The 25029-nt window shown below is 46.2% G+C and overlaps 2 protein-coding genes across 3 annotated transcripts in view; both read left to right on the top strand.

Moving 5' to 3' along the window:
* The window catches only part of LOC115467833 (proteasomal ATPase-associated factor 1-like), a 42007-nt gene extending 40330 nt beyond the window's left edge, over window positions 1-1677 (top strand). For both annotated transcript variants that reach the window (XM_030199323.1, XM_030199324.1), the window contains one exon: window positions 1367-1677. In XM_030199323.1, the coding sequence (XP_030055183.1) occupies window positions 1367-1444 (78 nt within the window). In that variant the 3' untranslated portion in view covers window positions 1445-1677. The remainder of the gene's footprint in view (window positions 1-1366) is intronic.
* Window positions 1678-10391: 8714 nt separating this feature from the next.
* Window positions 10392-25029, top strand: part of DNAJB13 (DnaJ heat shock protein family (Hsp40) member B13) — a 44954-nt gene continuing 30316 nt past the window's right edge. Inside the window, exons 1-3 of the mRNA XM_030200009.1 lie at window positions 10392-10487; window positions 15781-15884; window positions 19978-20139. Coding sequence (XP_030055869.1) covers window positions 10420-10487; window positions 15781-15884; window positions 19978-20139 — 334 coding nt within the window. The 5' untranslated portion in view covers window positions 10392-10419. The remainder of the gene's footprint in view (window positions 10488-15780; window positions 15885-19977; window positions 20140-25029) is intronic.

Genomic DNA, 25029 nt, shown 5'->3' with positions numbered 1-25029 from the left:
CAATGAATAATCTGTGTCACTTGACCATTTTAATGTGCAGTAAAATGCGCCGTGGAATGATCACCTTATCAATTGGAGCTGCTGCTCATCTGCTACGGAAGATATTCTTTCTCATCAATTTCTGCTAATTTGCCCTTTTTTTTTTAAATTTACATTTGTACCCTGCGCTTTCCCACTCATAGCAGGCTCAATGCGGCTTACATATTATATACAGGTACTTATTTGTACCTGGGGCAATGGAGGGTTAAGTGACTTGCCCAGAGTCACAAGGAGCTGCCTGTGCCTGAAGTGGGAATCGAACCCAGTTCCCCAGGACCAAAGTGCACTAGGCCACTCCTCCACTGTTGCTACTATTTGAGATTCTACATGGAATGTTGCTATTCCACTAGCAACATTCCATGTAGAAGTCGGCCCTTGCAGATCACCAATGTGGCCGCGCAGGCTTCTGCTTCTGTGAGTCTGACGTCCTGCACGTACGTGCAGGACGTCAGACTCACAGAAACAGAAGCCTGCGCAGCCTTCTACATGGAATGTTGCTAGTGGAATAGCAACATTCCATGTAGAATCTCCAATAGTATCTATTTTATTTTTGTTACATTTGTACCCCGCACTTTCCCACTCATGGCAAGCTCAATGCGGCTTACATGGGGCAATGGAGGGTTAAGTGACTTGCCCAGAGTCACAAAGAGCTGCCTGTGCCTGAAGTGAGAATCGAACTCAGTTCCTCAGGACCAAAGTCCACCACCCTAACCACTAGGCCACTCCTCCACTGTTGCTACTTTTTGAGATTCTACATGGAATGTTGCTATTCCACTAGCAACATTCCATGTAGAAGTCGACCCTTGCAGATCACCAATGTGGCCGCGCAGGCTTCTACATGGAATGTAGCTAGTGGAATAGCAACATTCCATGTAGAATCTCCAATAGTATCTATTTTATTTTTGTTACATTTGTACCCCGCGCTTTCCCACTCATGGCAGGCTCAATGCGGCTTACATGGGGCAATGGAGGGTTAAGTGACTTGCCCAGAGTCACAAGGAGCTGCCTGTGCCTGAAGTGGGAATCGAACTCAGTTCCCCAGGACCAAAGTCCACCACTCTAACCACTAGGCCACTCCTCCGCTCCGCTTTTGGTTTATTTTCATAGCTTTGTCTGTCTTATTTCTGTTATTGTCTCGGTGTTACGTGCCAGGTGCCAAATTTAGATGCCCTGGTAACCTGGTTCCTTGGATTTTAATTTTAATCCCTGTATGTTGCTTCCCCCACCCCATTGTACTTTAATGACCTGGAAGAGGTACTCTTATCCTGCTGTGCTAGAATACTCCATTATTGCAGCAATATAATAACGTACCATTATGCTTTTGCAGGTGGCGACGTCGGAAAAACTGATATATACCTGCTGCAGGGATGGCATAGTAAGAAAATACTTACTCTCCAACCTTTGACCTCAAATCGTCCAGTGTGCAAAAAAAAAAAGACAGACCAACTGGACATCATTCTTTGACTTGCTGAGATGCTCTTTGTGCATTCTCTATGTGAATTTTGGGAGTCATGTAGAAACGAGCACGAGGACTTGTACATACCATTTGCAGTATGGACTGCTTTGAGTGAGGCTCTCTGACATTTGAGTGGGCAGTAAAGGACTAAATTTCACATATGTAGGCTTTGTTTTATTTTTTTTTAAAGAGAGACAATTATAGACTTTGACATGTATTTATGAATATTTGATGTCAAATGTTACCTTTATTATGCTTAAGAAAATATCCAAAGTGATCCAGAGGGATTAAAAAAAAAAAGTAAGTGCTGGTTTCTGGATGCTATATTGACTAGAAATAAAGCCCATTTATTTTTATAATTTGATTAATAATGGTGTGTTAGATTCTCTTGTGGTCTGTTATGCCTTCTTTGAGGAGAGGCGACCTCCTTAGTCATGTTTTTGCCTAAACTCTGGCTCCTTAAGTTGCTTCGGTTTTATAATGGCTTGTCTGTGTGCACACAGTCTAGCAAGAAATGTAGTGGTCAGTGGTAAATACACTATCGCTGGTCTAGTATCTCACAGGCTTTAGGCTTTGGAACAAACTGACCATTAGCTCCCCAGTTTTGAGAAGTCATGTGACCCTTTGCTAGCCCAGAAATGCTACAGGGGAGGGGGGGTTGATTTCTCCAAATCTCCATTTCCTTGTTGCTTAATCTGAGGCCAGCTCTCAAACACCACTGTATACCTGAACATTGTGAGAGGCCTGGCAGCGAGCAGGAGCAAATCTAACAGCAGTGTAGGGGAATTTCATCTCCATCACGAGCATTTCTCTCTGGGTGAGATGATGCTGAACTGTTGGGTCATTGTTATTGACTTAATCTTGAGATGAGTATTTTTTACTAAGTCAATTTTGCTGAAAAGCTAAAGTAAAAAATTGAAAAAGTTTTGACAAATTGAATATAAACAAGAAATAAAGTTCTTATCCCTTTACACCGATGAGGAGGTGGGTGTATACATCTTACTGATTCACAAGTCTTAAGTTCAGTAAGTAGCACCGCTGAGGTCTATGGTACACTTCGAACGTATGGGAGGTAGTTTATATGTTAGGTTAACAAGAACCTCCTGAACGATTGTTGCTATTGGTGTTTGTCAGAATACCGTTCCAGTACAAGTGCATAACGTGCAGAGAAGGGCGACGAAAATGATAAAGAGAATGGAACGACTTCCCTATGAGGAAAGGCTGAGAAGGTTAGGGCTCTTCAGCTTGGAGAAAAGGCGGCTGAGAGATGATATGATAGAAGTCTACAAGATAATGAGCGGAATAGAGCGGACAGATGTGAAGCGTTTGTTTACACTTTCAAACAACAACAAAACCAGGGGACACAAGATGAAGCTAGAATATGGTAGATTAAAACAAATAGGAAAAAGTTTTCTTCATTCAGCGTGTAGTTAGACTCTGAACTCGTTGCCGGAGAATGTAGTGACAGCAGCTGGCCTTACGGAATTTAAAGTGGGTTTGGACAGATTCCTGAGGGAAAAGTCTATTGAACATTATTAAATTTTTTTTTTGTTTGGGGGGGGGGGGGGGGGGGGGGGGTGCCGGGTTCTTGAAGCCTGGATTAGCCGCTGTCGGAGACAGGATGCTGGGCTTGATGGACCCTTGGTCTTTTCCCAGTATGGCGGTGCTTATGTACTAACGTATGCACATTTAACGCCAATGATAAATATTGTTAACTGCAAAAATATTTTGGCCACACAGAGCTGCATGTGCGTACATTTGCACCTATGCTGGGATGCTTTTTTTTTTTTTTTGTTACATTTGTACCCCGCGCTTTCCCACTCATGGCAGGCTCAATGCGGCTTACATGGGGCAATGGAGGGTTAAGTGACTTGCCCAGAGTCGCAAGGAACTGCCTGTGTCAGGAATCGAACTCAGTTCCCCAGGACCAAAGTCCACCACCCTAACCCTAACCACTAGGCCACTCCTCCACTGTTGCTACTATTTGAGATTCTACATGGAATGTTGCTATTCCACTAGCAACATTCCATGTAGAAGTCGGCCCTTGCAGATCACCAATGTGGCCGCGCAGGACGTACGTGCAGGACGTCAGACTCACAGAAACAGAAGCCTGCGCAGCCTTCTATATGGAATGTTGCTAGTGGAATAGCAACATTCCATGTAGAATCTCCAATAGTAGCAACATTCCATGTAGAATCTCCAATAGTATCTATTTTATTTTTGTTACGTTTGTACCCTGCGCTTTCCCACTCATGGCAGGCTCAATGCGGCTTACATGGGGCAATGGAGGGTTAAGTGACTTGCCCAGAGTCACAAGGAGCTGCCTGTGCTGGGAATTGAACTCAGTTCCTCAGTTCCCCAGGACCAAAGTCCACCACCCTAACCACTAGGCCACTGTGCCTTTGACAAGGTTCTGCATAGACGAATAATAAATAATTTTGAGTGCCCTCAGTTTAGATCCAAACTGACTGACTTGGTTAGAAACAGGTTGTGTGGAAGGCAACAGAGTGGGTAGCGGTAAATGGAGCTCATTCTGAAGAAAAGGATGTTACCGGCGCTGTGCCACATGGATCAGTTCTTTGACCGGTTCTTTTTAACATTTTTTGTAAGTGATATTGCTGAAGGGCTGTCTGTTAAGGTTTGCCTCTTTGCGGATGATGCCAAAATCTGCAATAGGATAGACACTTCTGATGGCATGGATAACATGGGGAAGGTCTTCGCGAAGATAGATGAGTGGTCTGTAAACTGGCCGCTTAGATTTAATGTTTAAAAAAATGCAGGTTCATGCACAGTAGTTTAGGGGGTGAAGAACTTTCGTGCATGAAAGTGGAGGAGGACTTGGGTGTAATCATACGTGATGATCTTAAGGTGGCCAAACAGGTAGAAAAAGCAATGGCGAAAGCTAGAAGGATGCTTGGGGTGCATAGGGAGAAGAATGTCCAGAAGGGAAAAAGGAGGTGAAAATGCCTCTCTCTGTAAGTCTCTAGTGAGACCTAATTTAGAATATTGTGTACAATTCTGAAGACCAGACCTTCAAAAAGATATAAACAGGATGGAGTTGGTCCAGAGGGCAGCTACTAAAATGGTCAGTAGTCTTTGTCATAAAGCATGTGAGGACAGACTTCCAAGATCTCAATATGTATACTTTGGAAGAAAGGTGGGAGAGGGAAGGTATGATGGAGACATTTAAATACCAACTTGGTCGCTAGCTGCACTGCTCCTGTCTCCCCTTCACTAAACCCTGTTCTTTTTCAGGCTTCCGACCCTTGCATTTGGGCTCCATTTACTCAAGGATTACCTAGATCTGTTTGGTGTGCTGTTACTCCATTTCTCAATGAATAAGACCTCCAAATTGCTGAGAAGGGGGCAAGACCAGGCTAAATTCCCTGAAGACAAAATGCCCCACAGGTCGTCTGCGAGCTGGGCATGTGTGGTGGAGGTTGCTATGGAAACTGTATTGGACAAGCGACTGAAGCCTATTTGATTCTAAACTAGGGTAGCTTCAAGATAATATGAACCAGCTTAGCCATGATATGGCTATTTTTCGTCAACACACCAGTGATTTGGAGGATAGAGTGACAGTGGTAGAGGAAGTGCACCAGCTTACAAAAAACATTGGCGGAATACAAGGAGAAACTAGAAGACCTGAAAAACAGGTTGAGCCAAAATCATTTACGTTTTGTGGGTCTTTCAGAGACACTGGGGGATTCAAGACGTGAAAGACTTTTAGAAGCAATGCTTGCCTCAGGCCTTACAACTACTTCATTGTTTCCATGGAGGGAACATTCATATTATATTTGTGTAACCCAGGTCTCTCCCCTTTTTGAGCTAGCTCTGGTCTGACCTGGGTCGCAAGGACAAAGCTTATTTCTCTTAAATGCTCTGTTCTTTTTCCACTCAGCTCACCATTCATTCAGTCAAAGGTTCCACCATTCGAGCTTGGGAGTGGGTCAATGGTCCAGAATAGAGTTCTGGGATATTGGGAGTGTAAAGGTCTCACTGTGTCAGTTTGCTCAGTCCTGGAACACTTGCTTTCACTCTCACACCAATGATTACGCTGCACTCCCAGAGTTTGATTGAAACAGAACTTTACTTTAACCTCTGCAACTGGCAAACACTTTGGAACTGAATATAAGAGGAAAGTTTAATCAAGATCATTAGTGATGCTCCTCAGCTTTTTTTTCTCCACTCACAAGATAGGTTTCAGCTGTACATATTACATCACACATGTTCTTTTTACCCAGTGGTGTAGCCACAGGTGGACCCAGCAGTAGCATGTGTTTAACCGTAGCTGGTGGGGATCCGAAGCTCCGCCAGCTGAAGACTTCCCCCTGATGGTAATGAAAACACTACTCTCCACGATACCGGCACCTGTGCATTCTCAGTTTTCAAGCATGGCTGCTTCAGACTGTCAAGGTGGAAAGAAGCGTTTTCCCGCCAGCTGAGATATTTTTTTGGGGAGGGGGGGAGAACATTTGGTGCCCACCCACTTCTTGCCTAGGCCCACCCAAAATCTGTTGTCTGGTTACGCCCCTGTTTTTACCCGTCCTGGTGTGCCAACAATAAGTCCAAAGCTGCGCTGTTACTCCTAACTCCAAATTGCTACTTTCAGGCACAGACCCTTCAGCCTGTCCTTCCAGCAGTGCACCTCGCTGGGCTACACTCCAGCCTTGGGACAGGCTTTCCTTGTCCCAGTCTCACTTCCAGGCTAGGCTGCCCTTGTCCACCTGAAGCTCTCACTCCCTCTCAGTTGCCATTTATAGGGGTAGCAACGTGCAACTTTAGTCAGCTTGTATTTATTTCTTCATTCCAGGATCCCCCAATGCTCCTAAGGGTTTTTTTTTTTTTTTAAAGCAAACCTGCTTGTTTTTGTCAACACTGAGAGGGACACTCCCACCCAGGGATACTTTCCTTCTCCCCCCCCCCCCCCCCCGGCATAGTCCAAACTGCTTGTGTCAGTAACAATATTACATTTAGTACCCATATTATATAACTGAGGACCCCACACAGGATTACACAAAACAGCTGAAAGACCTTATCAAAACATTTCCTTCACAAGCGCAACCTCGCCTGAAGAAACTCATACCAAACCAGCCTGCTGTGGGCACATTCTACATGCTACCCAAGATCCACAAACCGGGAAACCCTGACAGACCAATCATATCAGGTATTGGCACACTCACGGAAGAAATATCTGGATTCATAGAGGGAATTCTGAAACCTCTCGTACACAAAACTAACAGCTTCATACAAGACACCACAGACTTTCTGAATAAATTGAAAAATATCAAGCAACTACCACCTAACACCCTTCTGGTCACGATGGATGTAGAATCACCATACAGCAACATTCCACATGCGGATGGCATAGCTGCATGTGGAAGACTCCTAAAAAAAATCCACACTGGACCATCAATACTCACCAGAAACTATTACAAAATTAATCAAATTCATTTTAACTCACAACTACTTCCGCTTTAACAATGATATCTATCTGCAAATAATGGGCACTGCGATGGGCACCAGGACAGCACCCCAATATGCCAACCTTTTTATGGCTGAGCTGGAAGAGACATTTCTGAATACACATGATATAAAAGTTAAAAAGGGATATCCTTATACCAGTCTTCTGTCCGAGTCATATGAAGCCTGCTTGTGGGGAGGGGGAGAGAGGACAGCCTGACATGCGAGACTGTGTTTATACTGCAGTCCTTAAAACAGAATATAAATATAAAATATCCATTTAATTTTATCCAAATTTTTTTCAGAACTACATGAAAGTTTTACCCTCTCCAGTGTCCACGTACCTTAAATCTTTTAATGCTGACTTAGCGTCTTGCTGTGTGTATGAAAATGACTGCGGCGTTATTTTTTTAAAGAGCATTCAAGGGACATGTGATCTAAAGCAACTACCAATCCTAGTTCTCGGTCATACAAACGTGATCCATTCTATTTCTTTGTTTAACTCTTGCCGTTCCACTGAGTTCAATTTGTATATCCAATACTGTTCTTTATAATTCAGTCTTTCCTCTAAATAGACGTATAAAATGTGGCCCCCGACAGGAAAAGGTTGGACAAACCTGCAGTAGATCGACACTTTGAGAACTGGGTGTTCGGTAGTTTAAAAAATATGGTTTTGTCTGGATAGCAGACTCTTTCTATGCCTCTGCAGTATTATCTGTTCCCTTTCCGAGGGTTGGGCTAGTGTGGTGGTACTCTTGGATATGTACTTTTAGGATTTGGCAGAGCTTGATTTGTAGACAAATTGGAAGTGGAACTGTGGAGCAGAGGAAGGGGGCAAGTGTGATCTTCCCTGAGAGTTTGTTTTCATCAGTGTAGATGAACTGTTGGGGGGGGAGGAAGAGTGAATTTTTAGAAAAGGGGTTGAAGACACATCTATGTAGGGAACCAGGAAGACTAATTTTTTTTTCACGGAGAGAGTGGTGGATGCTTGGAATGCCCTCCCGCGGGAGGTGGTAGAGAGGAAAACGGTAACGGAATTCAAATATGTGTGGGATAAACATAAAGGAATCCTGTGCAGAAGGAATGGATCCTCAGGAGCTTAGTCGAGATCGGGTGGCAGAGCCGGTGGTGGGAGGCGGGGCTGGTGGTTGGGAGGCGGGGATAGTGCTGGGCAGACATATGGTCTGTGCCAGAGCCGGTGTTGGGAGGCGGGGATAGTGCTGGGCAGACTTATATGGTCTGTGCCAGAGCCAGTGGTGAGAGGCGGGGCTGGTGGTTGGGAGGCGGGGATAGTGCTGAGCAGACTTATACGGTCTGTGCCAGAGCCGGTGGTGGGAGGCAGGGATAGTGCTGGGCAGACTTATACGGTCTGTGCCCTGAAGAGGACAGGTACAAATCAGGGTAGGGTATACACAGAAAGTGGCACATATGGTTTTGTCTTGTTGGGCAGACTGGATGGACCGTGCAGGTCTTTTTCTGCCGTCATCTACTATGTTACACCAGACCAAACCTCTAAAATACTACCGGTACATCGATGACATTTTTATGATTTGGACGGAGGGTGAAGAAACTCTGAAACAATTTTATTCTGCCTTCAATACATACCATCCTACAATCAGATTCAAAATTGACTACTCCCCAGAAAAAGTCAAATTTTTGGACACCACGGTCTCAATCAGTGATGGCTGTATACAAACATCTATATACAAGAAACCCACAGACAGATGCAGCTATCTCCACAACTCCAGCTTCCATCCTTCACATACAAAAAGATCCATCATTTACAGCCAAGCCACAAGATACCACCGTATCTGCTCTGACCCAGGGGACAGAGACAGACACCTTAAAAGCCTGACTGCATCCTTCAAACAGAAAGGCTACAACCCCAAAATAATCTCCAAGAATATTGCCTCCTCCCTCAAAACACCCAGGGAGAATCTGCTACAGTACAAGGAGAAAAAATCCACAGACAGAATCCCCCTTGTAGTGACATACAATCCAGAGCTGGAAAAACTGAAGAAAATCATAAGAGATCTACAACCTATACTCCAGGAGGATGAATTACTGAAAGAGATATTCCCAGCCCCACCAGTACTGGCCTTCCGACAGCCACCCAACTTAAAACACAAGCTAATCAGAAGTAAACTTCCATCACAGACTGAAAAGGAACAGAAGGGCACACTTCCCTGTAATTTATCCAGTTGCAAACTATGCCAAAATAGTTCACAGGACCCCAAAGTCATCCACAAAGGAAACATATTCAACATAAAGGGATCTTTCACTTGCTCATCTTCCAATGTGGTATATATCATTCAGTGTAAAAAATGTAACGAAGGATGCTATATTGGAGAAACAGGCCAGATGCTTAAGACAAGATTCAATTTACATAGACATCACATGAACAATACTGGTGCCAGTAGGGTTTCCACGCCTGTTGGTCAACATTTTACAGGACCAGGACACTGTACCAGTGACTTCACAGTGAGAATCCTCAAAGGTAACTTTAAAACCATACAAGAACATAAGACCTTTGAAGTCAGAATGATTGAATATTTTAACACCCAACAGAAAGGACTTAACAAGGACCTGGGGTTCCTGGCCCATTATAAACCATAAAGCTGTATGTCTCTGTGGATCACCCTCCCCTCACCTATCCACACCCATCCTGTTAGAATATCAATATGATGCTTTGATGTCCCCATGCATACTTCCTACCCACCCCCCTCCTCCCACCCTGTCAGACTGTCATAGTAATGCTTGAATGTTTTCACTTATATACACTGTCAGCTAGCACATTTGCTTATTTCCGATCTGACGAAGAAGGGCAACCTTCGAAAGCTAATCAAGAAATGTATTAAGTTATGTCCAATAAAAAAGGTATCATCTTATTTTCTTTTCCATGTTTTATTTTGTTTGATTTCTATTGAGTACCCTTATTATGAAAGGCTGGTGGTTGCAAATCTGAATCCCTTTTCTCTTTCCACTTCCCAGTATCCTCCTCTTCCTCTCCCTAATATTATTTTTCTCCTGGTACTTCATGTTCTCTTTCCTACTTTCTCTTCCCCAGACAATGCAGAAGAGCACAGGGTCCTAGTAGCTTCACCCCGAAAAGCTAGCCTGGGTCTCCTGCATTTGCACCAGTGGCTAGACTTTTAGGTACATCAATGAGAACGGTAAGTGGCAGAGGCTGGAGGTGCAGCAGGGAAAGAAGCGCACCTTCTTTTTGCATTCATGTATCTTTCCCAGAACATTAAAACGTGTTATGTTGGACGCTTCTTCACCAATACAACAAGCGGCATTTCCCGGCAGAGCACCCTGGGTATTGTAGTTCCTTGCGGCAAGGAAGCTACCCCAGGAGGTCCGAAAGAAACCACAGTTCCCAGGATGCTCAGGGCGTCCCTAGCAACGAAGCCCGGTAATAAACTGCACGGTGCAGCTGCGGGTCCGGTCCTGGGGAGAACATGGGGCAGGATTACTACGCTGTGCTCGATATCATCGCCAATGCCAGCGATGAGGAAATTAAGAAGGCGTGAGTAGGAAAGGCGGCGGCTGCTGACCCGGCCCAGGGGAGGATCCGTGAGATCCGCCTTTTACCTTGTTCCATAGATATGTGTTTATAATCTGCGGTAGGAATACACATTACATACTGTGGTAGACGTATAATGGCACTTTGGGGCTGTGCTGATTGGCTCATGCTTTACATGTGCTGCAAGTGAGGAGGGTTAGTTTTTGGCTACTGACTTCCTTTGCAAGTAGGTTATCAATAGAAATCAAGCAAAATAAAACATGGAAAAGAAAATAAGATGATACCTTTTTTATTGGACATAACTTAATACATTTCTTGATTAGCTTTCGAAGGTTGCCCTTCTTCCTCAGATCGGAAATAAGCAAATGTGCTAGCTGACAGTGTATATAAGTGAAAACATTCAAGCATTACTATGACAGTCTGACAGGGTGGGAGGATGGGGGTGGGTAGGAGGTATGCATGGGGACATCAAAGCATATCATTGATATTCTAACAGGATGGGTGTGGATAGGTGAGGGGAGGGTGATCAACAGAGACATACAGCTTTATGGTTTATAATGGTTAAATATTTTTAATTTAATTTAATTTAAATGCTTTACTTTTTGTCTATTAGATTGTAAGCTCTTTGAGCAGGGACTGTCTTTCTTCTGTGTTTGTACAGCGCTGTGTACACTTTGTAGCACTCTAGAAATGTTAAATAGTAGTAGTAATGGGCTAAGAACCCCAGATCCTTGTTAAGCATTCGGGGCATGGCTCAAGGAATTCTTGTATGTGTACATGTGGGTCCGGGAAAGAGCAGACGGTGCATTTTCCTAACTGTTATGTGTCAGTGCATCAGTGTTTCGTGATGATGCAGAAGTTGTCAGTGTCACTCCTCCCATAAATATATGTATTGGGTTATTTTTTGGTGGGGGCTTATTTTTTTCTGGAGTACTCAGTACAATCTGGTCCAGTTTTCAACTGGATGTCTTTACCGTGAGCGGTTTTCCCCCTTTCACCAGATTTGGTCTCCCTCTGTTAAAATTTCAGAGATACAGGCAGAAGTTCTCAAACTCTTATGCATAATTTATTTCCAATATCATTGGAAAACAAGTGGGAGAAGCATACAAAGCATGGCTCATACATACCCCCCTTCCCCCCACCCAGTATTTAAACATTGCAACCATTGTTGGATTCAAACACTGACAATGGCATTTAAATCTGAACCCAGGTATCAGCACTGAATATACTGTCAGAGCAGCCGCCAGGAATTATCTGGGTACTACTCAAGGAGGTTTAATTGACAAGAGACGGTGAGCGTGTGCTTGGCCCATTATCTGACCTGAAGCAGAGCTTGCTGCCTGGCCATATCGAGTGACCCAAAACAATAGCAAATGCTTATTAGAAATAAGGACTGCCTATGCGGCTAATCATTTCTATAGCACTACTAGATGTACGCAGCACTGCACACATTATATGCTGCAGGGGCGTAGCCAGACACCCAATTTTGTGTGGGCCTTGGGCCCAAGATGGGTGGGCAGAACTCTGCCCTGTCCCACAAGTGATTTGGTCTCTCCCTCTCTCGCTTGTATACCATATAGTCTCTCAAACATCCCCCCTCCACCCGCCTAACTTTTAAATAGCAGATTTCCACCGGCAGCAAGCAGCAGCTAATACACACTGCTCATATTGGCCCTACAGCCTTCCCTCTGATGCAACTTCCTGTTTCCGCATAGGTAGGAATACGTCAGAGGGAAGGCTGTGAGGCCGGTGTGAACAGTATGTATCAGTCGCTGCAGGCGAAGATCTGCTATTTACAAGGTATGCAAGAGGGACAGTGGTTGGGAGTTTTCGGCTGATGGAGCTTAGGGATCCCTGCCAGCCACATCATAGGCCTGCTGCTACTGGGTGGGCCTGAGCCCACCCTTGGCTACACCACTGATATGCAGGTACTTTCACTGTCCCTAGAGGGCTCACAATCTAAGTTTTTGTACCTGGGGCAATAGAGGGTTAAGTGACTTGCCTAGGTTCACAAGGAGCTGCAATGGGAATTGAACCCAGGTCACCAGGATCAAAGCCTGCTGCACTAACCATTAGGCTACTCCTCCATCCATCTGTGGCTTGGCATGAAACAAAAGTCTGCTTTGGTTTGAGTGCATCAAGATGGCGGCTACAGCTTCAGCCTTGTCACATGACGCTGTCTCCTGTCAATTAAACCTCCTTGGTACTACTAATATTCAGCACCAGTATCAGGATAACAATCCAGGCAAATTATGACAGCTATTTTTTTGCCTTAGCTCTAGCCTCAGACTGCCCCAGCACTACCCAGATATACTAGTATTGAGGCCAAAGAGGTTTGATCACAGGAGACGGCATGAGCCTATCTGGCCCATTATGTCCTCCTCTCGCAGGGGCCTCCCTAAGTCGTCCTCCCATTCCTGCATGTATTTAAGTTTCTTACCTCCCCTTCCATTTAAGTACTGATAAATTTGAAAGGTAACCCTCTCATCTCACTGTAGGCACCAATATATGTTCAAACATTTTTCCCTTGGATCAAATCAGGAAGTGCCTTGGAATTTGTAAACCACTGTGTTATGTCTCAGGAGCAGCAGTTTATCAAAAAATCAAACCGTAAACCATGAACTGTGGAGATAATATTTAACTTGCAAACAGGGGAATATATTTCTCAGCAGTAACCCATATGTCTCCTTTAATTCCCCAAAGCTCTTCCAAAAGTACAAAGACTAGGAAACACTCAAGGAAGTTATACATGGAAATACTTTTGAAACAAATAGGAGTAAATATTTTTTCACTCAAAGAATATTAAGCTCTGAAACTTATTGCCGGATGATGTGGTAACAGCAGTTAGCGTGTCTGGGTTTAAAAAAAGGTTTGGACAAGTTCCTGGAGGAAAAGTCACTGTTTGCCCTTTGGATTGGTAGCATGGAATGTTGCCACTATTTGGGTTTCTGCCAAGTTCTTGTGACTTGGATTGGCCACTATTGGAAACAGGGTACTGGGCTAGATAGACCATTGGTCTGACCCAGTATGTCTATTCTTATGTTTATTTAGATTTTGCTCACACCTTTTTCAGTAGTAGCTCAAAGTGAGTTATACTCAGGTACACTGAGTATTTCCCTGCCCCAGCTCACAATCTAAGTTTGTACCTGAGGCAATAGAGGGTTAAGTGACTTGCCAAAGTTCACAAGGGATTTAAACTGGCCACCTCTGGATGTCAAGACCAGTGTTCTAACCACTAGGCCACTCCACTCTTAACCTCCCTTTGAACATGGTCACAAAAACTGCATCCGCCCCCTCCCACCTATAAAATAATGCATGATCCCTCCCTGGGCAGAACTCTATTTTATAATGCAGGGACGTATAAGAGTATTCCCTTGTGTAATTTCTTTCCAACACGTATTGGGTTGGAAAGAATAAAAAGGACAAGTAGTATGATATAGCATCAACGGAGGTTGCAGGAATTAGTTCAGTGCTGCTAGAGATATTTTGTTCTCTTAAATAACTCTTCTGACTAACACTTTTATCTTAAGGACTGTGAAAGTGTTATGTCCAACCTAATGGAATGTTTGAAATTATACATAAGCCACCCTGAAACATACGCTGAAACCTTCTGCTCAGTGTGCTGCTGCGGCTAGGAAAGCAAATAGAATGTTGGGTGTTATTAGGAAGGGTATGGAGTCCAGGTGTGCGGATGTTATAATGCCGTTGTATCGCTCCATGGTGCGACCGCACCTGGAGTATTGTGTTCAGTACTGGTCTCCGTATCTCAAAAAAGATATAGTAGAATTGGAAAAGGTACAGCGAAGGGCGACGAAAATGATAGTGGGGATGGGACGACTTTCCTATGAAGAGAGGCTGAGAAGGCTAGGGCTTTTCAGCTTGGAGAAGAGACGGCTGAGGGGAGATATGATAGAAGTGTATAAAATAATGAGTGGAATGGATCGGGTGGATGTGAAGCGACTGTTCACGCTATCCAAAAATACTAGGACTAGAGGGCATGAGTTGAAGCTACAGTGTGGTAAATTTAAAACGAATCGGAGAAAATTTTTCTTCACCCAACGTGTAATTAGACTCTGGAATTCGTTGCCGGAGAACGTGGTACGGGCGGTTAGCTTGACGGAGTTTAAAAAGGGGTTAGATAGATTCCTAAAGGACAAGTCCATAGACCGCTATTAAATGGACTTGGAAAAATTCCGCATTTTTAGGTATAACTTGTCTGGAATATTTTTACGTTTGGGGAGCGTGCCAGGTGCCCTTGACCTGGATTGGCCACTGTCGGTGACAGGATGCTGGGCTAGATGGACCTTTGGTCTTTCCCGGTATGGCACTACTTATGTACTTATGTACTGTATTCAGTGCTATTTAACTGGCTGAATATTTGTGGTCAGTGCTTAGGGATAGATTCTATAAATTGCGACTGAAAAATCTGCACAGGAAAAAAATACGCCTAGGCGTAATCTCTACACCTAAATTTGATAGAATGAGTTTAAATTTCCACGCGGTATATAGAATTACGCTGAGCGCTTTTCCATGCAACCAAATTTAGGCCATGTTTTACTTAGCGTAAATCTCAACACCTAAATTAAGCCCCGAGTGGGTGTATTCTATAATAATATGTATAGACTAGCCGTTAATCCCGTTATAATGGGCGAGTATTGGTATGTTCTATTTTTATGTGTAACTCCCTCCCTCCCAGCTCCAAGGCCCCATTCCTTCACCCCTCCCCTCCCAGCTGCAAGGCCCCCCGCCCTCCCTCCTTCCCTGCCAGCTCCAAGGCCCTCTGTCCCTCCCTCCCAGCTCCAAGGCCCCAGTCCCTCCACTCCCAGCTCCAAGGCCCCCCGCCCTCCCTCCCAGTTCCAAGGCCCCATTCCCTCCCAGCTCCAAGGGCCCCCCTGGACCCCCCTCTGTTCCTCCCTCCCAGCCCAGCTGCAAGGCCCCCCTCCTTCTGACCTCCCTTGTCCAGCATCCTCCCTCCTTCCCTGCCAGCTCTAAGGCCCTCTGTCTCTCCCTCCTAGCTCCAAGGCCCCCTCCCCTCCCAGCTCCAAGGCTTCCCAGCTTTTCCCACTTTTTGCCACACTTCATGTCTGCATGCATAGGCATAGGTGGGCGTTGGGGGTGGGCAGTGCTCCCTCAAATGTTGCAGGTGTTAATGTTGAATTGTTTCCCCTCTCTCCACTGCTAATATCACTTCTTTACCCTTTGTCCCTCCAAAATAAACAGGCAAAACGATACCTATGTCTGCATGAAAATAAAATAATAGAAAACTTATGAATATTTTGGTCCACCCTCATTCCAGATATCGTAAACTAGCCTTGAAGTACCATCCCCTTAAAAGCAATGAGCCGGGAGCACAACACAAATTCAAGCAGATTGCAGAAGCGTATGACGTCTTGAGCGACCGTAAGTAAGAACACTAGTCTTCTGCTGAGGGAACAGTCGAGCCGCAGAATGGAAGCTTCCATAAATTATGTTAAGAGTCTGACCTGAACGTTTATTGGGTCGGAAGGGAGAGAGGTTGGGTGGAATGTCATGCCGCTGCCAAACATCGCAGGATGCAGCCGTGGTGGGGGTGGGGGGGAGCATATGCAATACTGTTTGAATACTTAAGATTGCATTTGGTATTTTGTTTAAAACTTCTAGGCACATTTTCTTTGTTCTATTATTAGCTGGGCTTTGTGATTCTTTTACGATTGTTATCTATAATATGTTTGAAACTAATAAAATCTCGTGAAAAATAAAAAATTATAGACATTGAAACGAACATTTTTCAATGAGATATCCTGATATGTGACTTCTGGGGGGTAGACTCAAGAGCAGCAGCACCAATATTGTTACTTCTCTGAAGGGGTGGTACATGAATAGAGTGAGCGTCCAATGAAGATGGTAGATACAAAAAGTAATGACAGAATTCAAGAATACCCGGGAGAAGCACAGCGAATCTTAAGCAATGGTAGTGCGAGAGTTTGCTGGAGATCAAGGAGAGCAGTGCTTCATTACCCTCTCCGGGAGACACACCTAGGATCATCACAGTGAATGTACACGAGATCAAACTGCAAAGACCCATGATATGCAAATCTGTCTCATGCATATTTTCTTTTTGGTAATCCCAAAAACCCAACTGGCTAGATGTGCGTCCAGGAGAGGGTTGAGAAAGCAGTGAAGCAAGGTTCAAAGAAGAGCGACCAAAATGATAGGGGATGGAACGCCTCTCGTATGAGGAAAGGCTGAAGAGGTTAGGACTCTTCAAATTGGGAAAGAGACGGCTGAGGGGGGATAGGATTGAGGTCTATAAAATCCTGAGTGGTGTAGAATGGGTAAAAGTGAATCAAATGTTCACTCTTTCAAAAAGTATGAAGACCAGGGGATACTCAATGAAGTTATATTGAAATACTTTTAAAACAAATAGGAGGAAATATTTTTTCACTCAACGAATAGTTAAGCTCTGGAACTTGTTGCTGGAGGATGTCCTGCAGGAATCCTGTTTAGAAGGAATGGATCTACGGAATCTTAGTGGATATTGGGTGGCAACACTGGTAATTGGCCCCCTCTCTGCCCATCTTCAAATCCTTGCTCAAAGCCCACCTCTTCAATGTCGCCTTCGGCACCTAACCACTATACCGCTATTCAAAAAATCTAGACTGCCCCAGCTTGACATTTCGTCCTTTAGATTGTAAGCTCCTTTGAGCAGGGACTGTCCTTCTTTGTTAAACTGTACAGCGCTGCGTAACCCTAGTAGCGCTCTAGAAATGTTAAGTAGTAGTAGTAGTAATTAAAGGGAAGCAAAACCAGTGCTTGGCAGACTTCTACGGTCTACGCCCTGATCGTGACTGAATAGAAAGGGATGGGCTGAAGTGTACATTTTAAGGGGTTTCGATGTTAGCTTCAGAACTTTTAGTACAACAACAGTGCTGGGCAGACTTCTACGGTCTGTGCCTTGAGAATCGCAAGGACAAATCAAACTCGGGTATAAAGCATCACATACCTTGTATAATGAGTTTATATTCTTGGGCAGACTGAGACACTACAGTTCATTGAAGAAACCCATAGAGAAAGGACTACTCACAGATGCATTCCAAACAGATTTATTCTCACAGTTGCAAGCATGGCACTCACTAATAATTACTTTTGCCTTCAGGGTAAGTTTTTTTTCAACAGATTAAAGGCACGGCCATGGGTTCGTCCATGGCTCCTGACATAGCCAATTTATATGTTTACTACTACTATTACTACTTATCTTTTCTATAATGCTACTAGACGTACACAGCGCTGTACACTTGAACATGAAGAGACAGTCCCTGCTCGACAGAGTTTACAATCTAATTAGGACAGACAAACAGGACAAACAAGAGATAAGGGAATATTAAAGTGAGGATGATAAAATAAGAGTTCTGAACAAGTGAATAAGGGTTAGGAGTTAAAAGCAGCATCAAAAAGGTGGGCTTTTAGCTTAGATTTGAAGACGGCCAGAGATGGAGCTTGACGTACCGGCTCAGGAAGTTTGTTCCAGGCATATGGTGCAGCAAGATAAAAGGAACGGAGTCTGGAGTTAGCAGTGGAGTAGAAGGGTGCAGATAAAAGAGATTTACCCAGTGAATGGAGTTCCCGGGGAGGAATGTAGGGAGAGATGAGAGTGGGGAGGTACTGAGGAGCTGCAGAGTGAATGCATTTGTAAGACAGTAAGATGAGTTTGAACTGTATGCGGAAACGGATAGGAAGCCAGTGAAGTGACTTGAGGAGAGGGCTAATATGAGCATAACGACACTGGCAGAATATTAGTTGTGCAGCCGAATTTTGAACAAATTGAAGAGGAGAGAGATGGCTAAGTTGGAGATCTGTGAGAAGCAAGTTGCAATAGTCTAAGTGAGAGGTGATAAGAGTGTGGATGAGGGTTCTGGTAGTGTGCTCAGAAAGGAAAGGGCGAATTTTGGTGATCTATAGAGAAAGAAGCGACCGGTTTTTACAGTCTGCTGAATATGTGCAGAGAAGGAGAGGAAGGAGTCGAAGATGACCCCAAGGTTACGAGCTGACGAGACAGGAAGAAGAGAGTGTTATCCACAGAAATAGAGAATGGGGGAGGAGGAGAGGTTGATTTAGGGGGAAAGATAAGAAGCTCAGTCTTGGTCATGTTTAGTTTCAGATGGCGCTGAGACATCCAGGCAGCAATGTCAGACAGGCAGGCTGATACTTTGGCCTGGATTTCGGCTGAGATTTCTGGTGTGGAGAGGTAGATTTGGGAGTCATCAGCGTAAAGATGATACTGAAAACCATGGAATGAGATCAGAGTACCAAGGGAAGAAGTATAGATGGAGAAAAGAAGAGGTCCCGGGACAGATCCCTGAGGTACACCAACTGGCAGTGGGATAGAATTAGAGTCTGCAACTTTAGCCACCTTTTCCCAAATGTTTTCTAATCTTTGCTCAGTATTTTCCCTTTGGACAGTATGGATAAATAGTCATTGAGGAATCCCGTCTGCCTCTTTTTCTGTTCAGTTGTGTATCCATTCTTAGGTTTGCGCATCCTGCTGGGAGAGAAGCTGGTGTGACTCATGAATCCACACATTTGACGGTGGCTTAAAAACAAAGGGGCCTTTTTACAAAGGCGTGTTGACAAATGGCCTGCGGTAGTGTAGACGCGTATTTTGGGCGCGCGCAGAATCATTTCTCAGTGCACCTGTAAAAAATACCTTTTTTAAAATTTGTGCCGAAAATGGACGTGTGGCACAATGAAAATTGCTGCGCGTCCATTTTGGGTCTGAGACCTTACCGCCAGCCATTGACCTAGCGGTAAGGTCTCACCCGGTAACCAGGCGGTAATGGTCTACACGCGGAAAATGCCAATTACCACCCGTGTGCCAGAAAATATAGATATTTTCCAGCGTGCGTAGCAGATGCGTGTCAAAAATGAAATTACCGCAAGGCAGTGGTGTAGCCAAGGGCCAGGACCACCCACTTTGGGCTTAGTCCCACCCAGTAACAGTACACCTATGATGTGGCTAGCAGGGATCCCCAAGCCCCACCAGCCGAAATCCCTGAACAACTGTCCCTCCTGCACACCTTCAGTGACTGATACATACTGTTCGCACCGGCCCCACAGCCTTCCCTCTGATGTATTCCCGCCTATGAGGAAACAGGAAGTTGCATCAGATGGAAGGCTGTGGAACCAACATGAGCAGTGTGTATTAGTTGGTGCTTGCTGCCGGTGAAAATCTGCTATTTAAAAGGTATGCGGAGGAGGGGGGAAGTTTGAGAGACCATATGGCATGCAGGTGAGAGAGGGAGAGACTAAATTACTTGTGGGACAGGGCGGAGTTCTTCTGCCCACCCATCTTGAGCACAGGCCCACCCAAAATTGGGTGTCTGGCTACGCCCCTGCCGCAAGGGCCACGCGGTAGCCAGGCAGTAACTCAAAAGTTGACGTTGGGCGCCTGTAGGCGGCTAAGTAAAAGAGCCCCAAAAGCACAAAGGTTACATTCTCAACTTGTTTTTCTTTATAGCTAGAAAAAAAGCTGTTTACGATAAATTTGGAGAAGAGGGCCTGAAGGGAGGCATCCCTACATCTTTTGGAGGCGAAAGTGCCTGGACCAGTGGCTACACGTATCACGGAAATGTATTCAGAACCTTCAGGGAGTTCTTTGGAGGAGATAATCCTTTTGCTGGTATGTAGAAATGTGGTAGAACAGATAAGTTTGACCGAACCGCAGTTCAACTCTTATCGTCTTGTTCTGGCAATTGAGTGCTGATTACTTTGTTATCGCCAGCCTGACTAAAGGAGGAAACACTCCGCAGTAATAGGATTAGTTGGGAACTAAAGTTTCCCATTTTGCAAAATGTAATAAGCCTTTCATAATTGTACATCTTTCTTATTTTACCTCATAGATTAATTCATTGTTTAAATGCAGGGTCATGCAAAAAAGCCAAAGGTACGGTTCTCCTACCTGCTAGGGAATTGGAATCAGGGGGGCCTGGGAATCCCCGACCTATATGTGTATAACCAAGCTTGTTTGCTACGTCATCTGGGGGACTGGGTTCGTAAGACCAACATATATACTCCGACTGATATGGGAAGGGAGTATTTTGCCCCATACGATTTCCTCTCTTTGTTGCATATGACCCAGAAACAACTTCCGCGACAATTTAGAGGCTGTGTGATACTCACATCAATGAGGGAGGTATGGAAAGGGTTGGCGAGAAAGTTGGGGGGGGGGAGCTACACGGTGTCTGATCAACTGGCAATAAGGGGGAATCCGACCTTCCAGCCAGGTACAGATAAGCCAGTATTTATAAAATGGGAAAGAGAGGGTATTAGGAAGCTGGAACACCTCCTGGGGAGAGATGGAGAATTAATAGGTTATGAAGAATTGCAGAGACGAGTAGGAGTCTCTTGGGGGAATAAGTTCACGTATGTCCAAATTAAACACTATGTATCTGCTTTAGATCAACCCAGTGGCGTAGCTACGTGGGGCCTGAGGGGGCCGGGGCCCCCGCAGATTCACCCCCGGACCCCCCTCCTGGCGAACCCGCCCCCGCCGCCGCCTACCTTTACTTTTACGTCCTTCCCTGAGTCTGACGTCCTGCACGTACAACGTGCAGGACGTCAGCAAACAAATTGAAGAGCAGGAAGCGACTGAGTAGAAGACATCGGCTGGCGGGGAGTGGGATCCCCCGCCAGCAAAAGTAAAGATAGGCTGCAGCGGCGGCGGGTTCGCGGCGGGAGGGGGGGGCGGCAATGTCGGCGGGGGGGGCGGCGGCGGGGGAGGGCTAAAATGTGCCCCCTCCCCCTGGGCTCTGGACTCCTCCCCCACGGAAGGCTGGCTACGCCCCTGGATCAACCTATGCTGAGACAGGGTTTGGGGCAAAGAGTGAGGGATTTTTTTTCAAGAAACAGAAGCAACAGGCCTGTCAGTGTTGGCACTTCAATTGATCCGTCGGGGACCTCCGGCAAAGAATTATGGGAACAAGAAGCAGGGAGACCCCTGGTGGGTTGGGAAGGGGGAAACCATGCTGAAGGGAATAGCAACCCTTACGTCAGATGAAAGGCTACGCGAGTGTGGCTATCGGACAATCATGCGTGCATATATGTCAGGGCAACAGTTGTCACATATAGGCCTCCCGCAAGGAGCGAGTTGCATTAAATGCAGTCAAACCCCACATACATTGTTCCATGCATTTTGGGCATGTCCAGGGGTAAGGGCTTTCTGGACACAGGTTGAGAGATTCTTGTCCCGGATACTAGGATCATCAGTAACGGGAACTTGGGATCACTTTGTATTGGACACGAAAAGGGCCTTCAGGACACACTCAGCGGGGGCACGCACCTTATGCCGTAAGCTGAGCTTGGTGGCGCGGAAGACTGTTCTGCAGTATTGGACGGCTCCGGAGTCGCCAGCTTACTGGCACTGGAGAAATCAGGTACACCTTTTGGCAACATGGGAAGCACGGGAGGCAAGGGGCTCCCCGAAGAGATATGTACATTTTAAACAGATATGGGGCCCTTATCTGGAGGCATTAAGCCCTAGAGGGCGTAGTTTACTACTAAATTGGCATAATGCGACACCCTAACTTGAAGGTTAAAGATAGCCCTGATCACACATAAATTTCGTAGTTAACAGACAGCGGGGGTGGGGGGTGGGGGGGGGGAAGGATCTCTCCGGGCTATCAGAACACAAGCCACGAGGGAGATAGGGGAGGGAGGGATAGGGGGAAGGAGGGGTGAAGGGTAAAACAATCGGATGGTATCACTGGAAAGAAGAGGGGAGGAGGGGTGGGGGGGGAGGAGGGTGAAAAGGGGGGGGGGGGCGAAATAATGTTAGATTATGATAATGATCACAGACGACAATTGCTTTGTAGATTCATGTGTGCAAATTTTATTTCTGTATTGGTTGGTCAATAAAAATGTTGAAACATAAATGCAGGGTCATGCACTTGGGTCGCAAGAATCCGAGGGAATGGTACAGTATAGGGGGTGAAGTGCTTCAGCGTTCGAAGGAAGAGCGGGACTTGGGGGTGATTGTGTCTGATGACCTTAAAGCTTCCAAACAGGTAGAAAAAGTGGCGGTCAAAGCCAGGAGGATGCTTGGGTGCATAAAGAGAGGCATGACCAGCAAGAAAAAGGAGGTGATAGTGCCGTTGTATAAGTCTCTGGTTGTCAAGCCTGTGTCACGAAAAGTGAGCCCTTGGGCCAAACAACGTCTGGCAGCCAGACAGTTCTGATCTTACCTGGAGAATCAGGGCTGAGGCCTCCGAGGAGGGACAGGCTAGGAAAGACAGAAGCAAAGTCCAGGCTCAATCAGAGGTTCAAAGGCAGGCGGCAGGCAAAAGCAAAGTCCCGGTTCAATCAGAGGTTCAAAGGCAGGCGGCAGGCAGTAGCAAAGTCCAGGTTCAATCAGAGGTTCTAAGGCAGGCGGCAGGCAAAAGCAAGTCCAGGTTCAATCCGAGGTTCAAAGACAGGCGGCAGGCAAAAGCAAAGTCCAGGTTCAATCAGAGGTTCACAGGCAGGCGGCGGGCAATAGCAAAGTCCAGGTTCAATCAGAGGTTCAAAGGCAGGCGGCAGGCAAAAGCAATGTCCAGGTTCAATCAGAGGTTCAAAGGCAGGCGGCAGGCAAAAGCAATGTCCAGGTTCAATCAGAGGTTCAAAGGCAGGCGGCAGGCAAAAGCAATGTCCAGGTTCAATCAGAGGTTCAAAGGCAGGCGGCAGGCAAAAGCAATGTCCAGGTTCAATCAGAGGTTCAAAGGCAGGCGGCAGGCAAAAGCAATGTCCAGGTTCAATCAGAGGTTCAAAGGCAGGCGGCAGGCAAAAGCAATGTCCAGGTTCAATCAGAGGTTCAAAGGCAGGCGGCAGGCAAAAGCAATGTCCAGGTTCAATCAGAGGTTCAAAGGCAGGCGGCAGGCAATAGCAAGGTCCAGGTTCAATCAGAGGTTCAAAGGCAAACGGAGAGCAATCCAGAACACAGAACTCAGGGATCCGCAAGTAGAAGCCGAAGCAACGAACACTGCCAGCGACTGCCCTTAAATAGCCCCCTCCGTCTGGAGAACACTCAACAGCTGTTAGAAAGGAGGGGCACACAACCAGCCCCAGGGCTCCGGATAGGCTGGTCCCAGAGAGAAGGCGGAGTCCAGCCGCGACCAGCCAATCCGGACCCTGAAGGGGCGTTTCCTCTGCTCCCAGGTCCCGCACCCGGAAGGGACCTGCTAGTAAGAGAGCGCCGGCCATTTTGGCAGCGCCGGCGCTCTCCGGCCGCCACCGCGCTGAAGCGGCGAACCGGCATACCCCAGGAGGTGGGTACAACTCTCTGCCCACGCCGCCCATAGCCAGCGATACCCCGCTCTCCCCTGCTCGCGGAGCGGGGCATCCCAGCGGGCAAAGCGGCGCAGGTAAGGGGCGCGACAGTACCCCCCCCGTAAGCCCCCCCTCTCCGTCTAGGTCCAGGCTTAGCAGGATAACGAGAGTGGAACTCGTGTAACAAATCAGGGGCAAGGATATTAGCCACTGGCTCCCAGGAGTTATCTTCAGGCCCAAAGTTCTTCCACGAGATCAAGTAAAACAGTCGACCCCGCTGGAGTTTAGAGTCAAGTATCTCTTTTACCTCGAACTCTGGATCAGGATCAGAATCAGGAACCAGTAGCTTCTTTGGAGCAGGATGCCAGTGGGAAGTCCTAAAAGGTTTAAGCAGAGACACATGAAAAGCATTGTGAATGCGCAGATTACCAGGTAAGTGAAGGCGATAGGCCACCGTCCCCACTCTAGATGACACAGAAAATGGCCCGATGAAGCGAGGAGCAAACTTTAGGGAGGGAAGACGTAGTTTGAGGTACTTGGTGCTGAGCCATACTCTCTGTCCCGGCTGAAATACGGGAGCGGCACGGCGACGCTGATCAGCATAATGCTTGTACCGAGCAGCCGCCCTCCCCAACTGCTGCCGGACTGTCCTCCAAGTTGCATGAATGGTGGTGAGAGTAGACTGGAGTAGTGGAGGAGCTGTAGTCAAAGGAATCGGAGGTGGAAGACGTGGATGACGACCAAAAACAGTGAAGAAGGGTGACGTCCGTGAAGCAGAATGAAAACTATTGTTGTATGCAAATTCAGCCCAGGCCAGGAGATCAGTCCAATCATCTTGACGAGCATTGGTGAAGGCCCGAAGAAAGGCTTTAAGGGTCTGGTTCGTACGTTCTGCCATGCCATTGGTCTGAGGATGATAAGCTGACGAGAAATGCGTGGTAACCCCAAAGGCAGAGCATAATGATCTCCAAAATTTAGAGGTGAATTGGGACCCTCTATCACTGATGATACGATGCGGCAGTCCATGTAGCCGAAAAATGTGCTGGATAAATTGGGAAGCCAGAGTCTTCGCGGATGGCAGGGACCGCATGGGAACGAAGTGAGCCATGTGAGAAAAACGATCCACCACCACCCAGATGATCGTGTTGCCCTTGGAACAGGGAAGATCAGTTATGAAGTCCATCGAGACCTCCTGCCATGGTAGATGGGGTACAGGTAATGGTTGAAGAAGCCCCCACGGCTTGCCTGGCAAGGACTTGGTACGGGCACA

The sequence above is a fragment of the Microcaecilia unicolor genome, chromosome 4 (assembly GCF_901765095.1).
Source record: "Microcaecilia unicolor chromosome 4, aMicUni1.1, whole genome shotgun sequence".
Taxonomy (NCBI): domain Eukaryota; kingdom Metazoa; phylum Chordata; class Amphibia; order Gymnophiona; family Siphonopidae; genus Microcaecilia; species Microcaecilia unicolor.
Note: the sequence above shows the minus strand (reverse complement) of the source record. Positions and strands in the feature narration are given on the sequence as shown.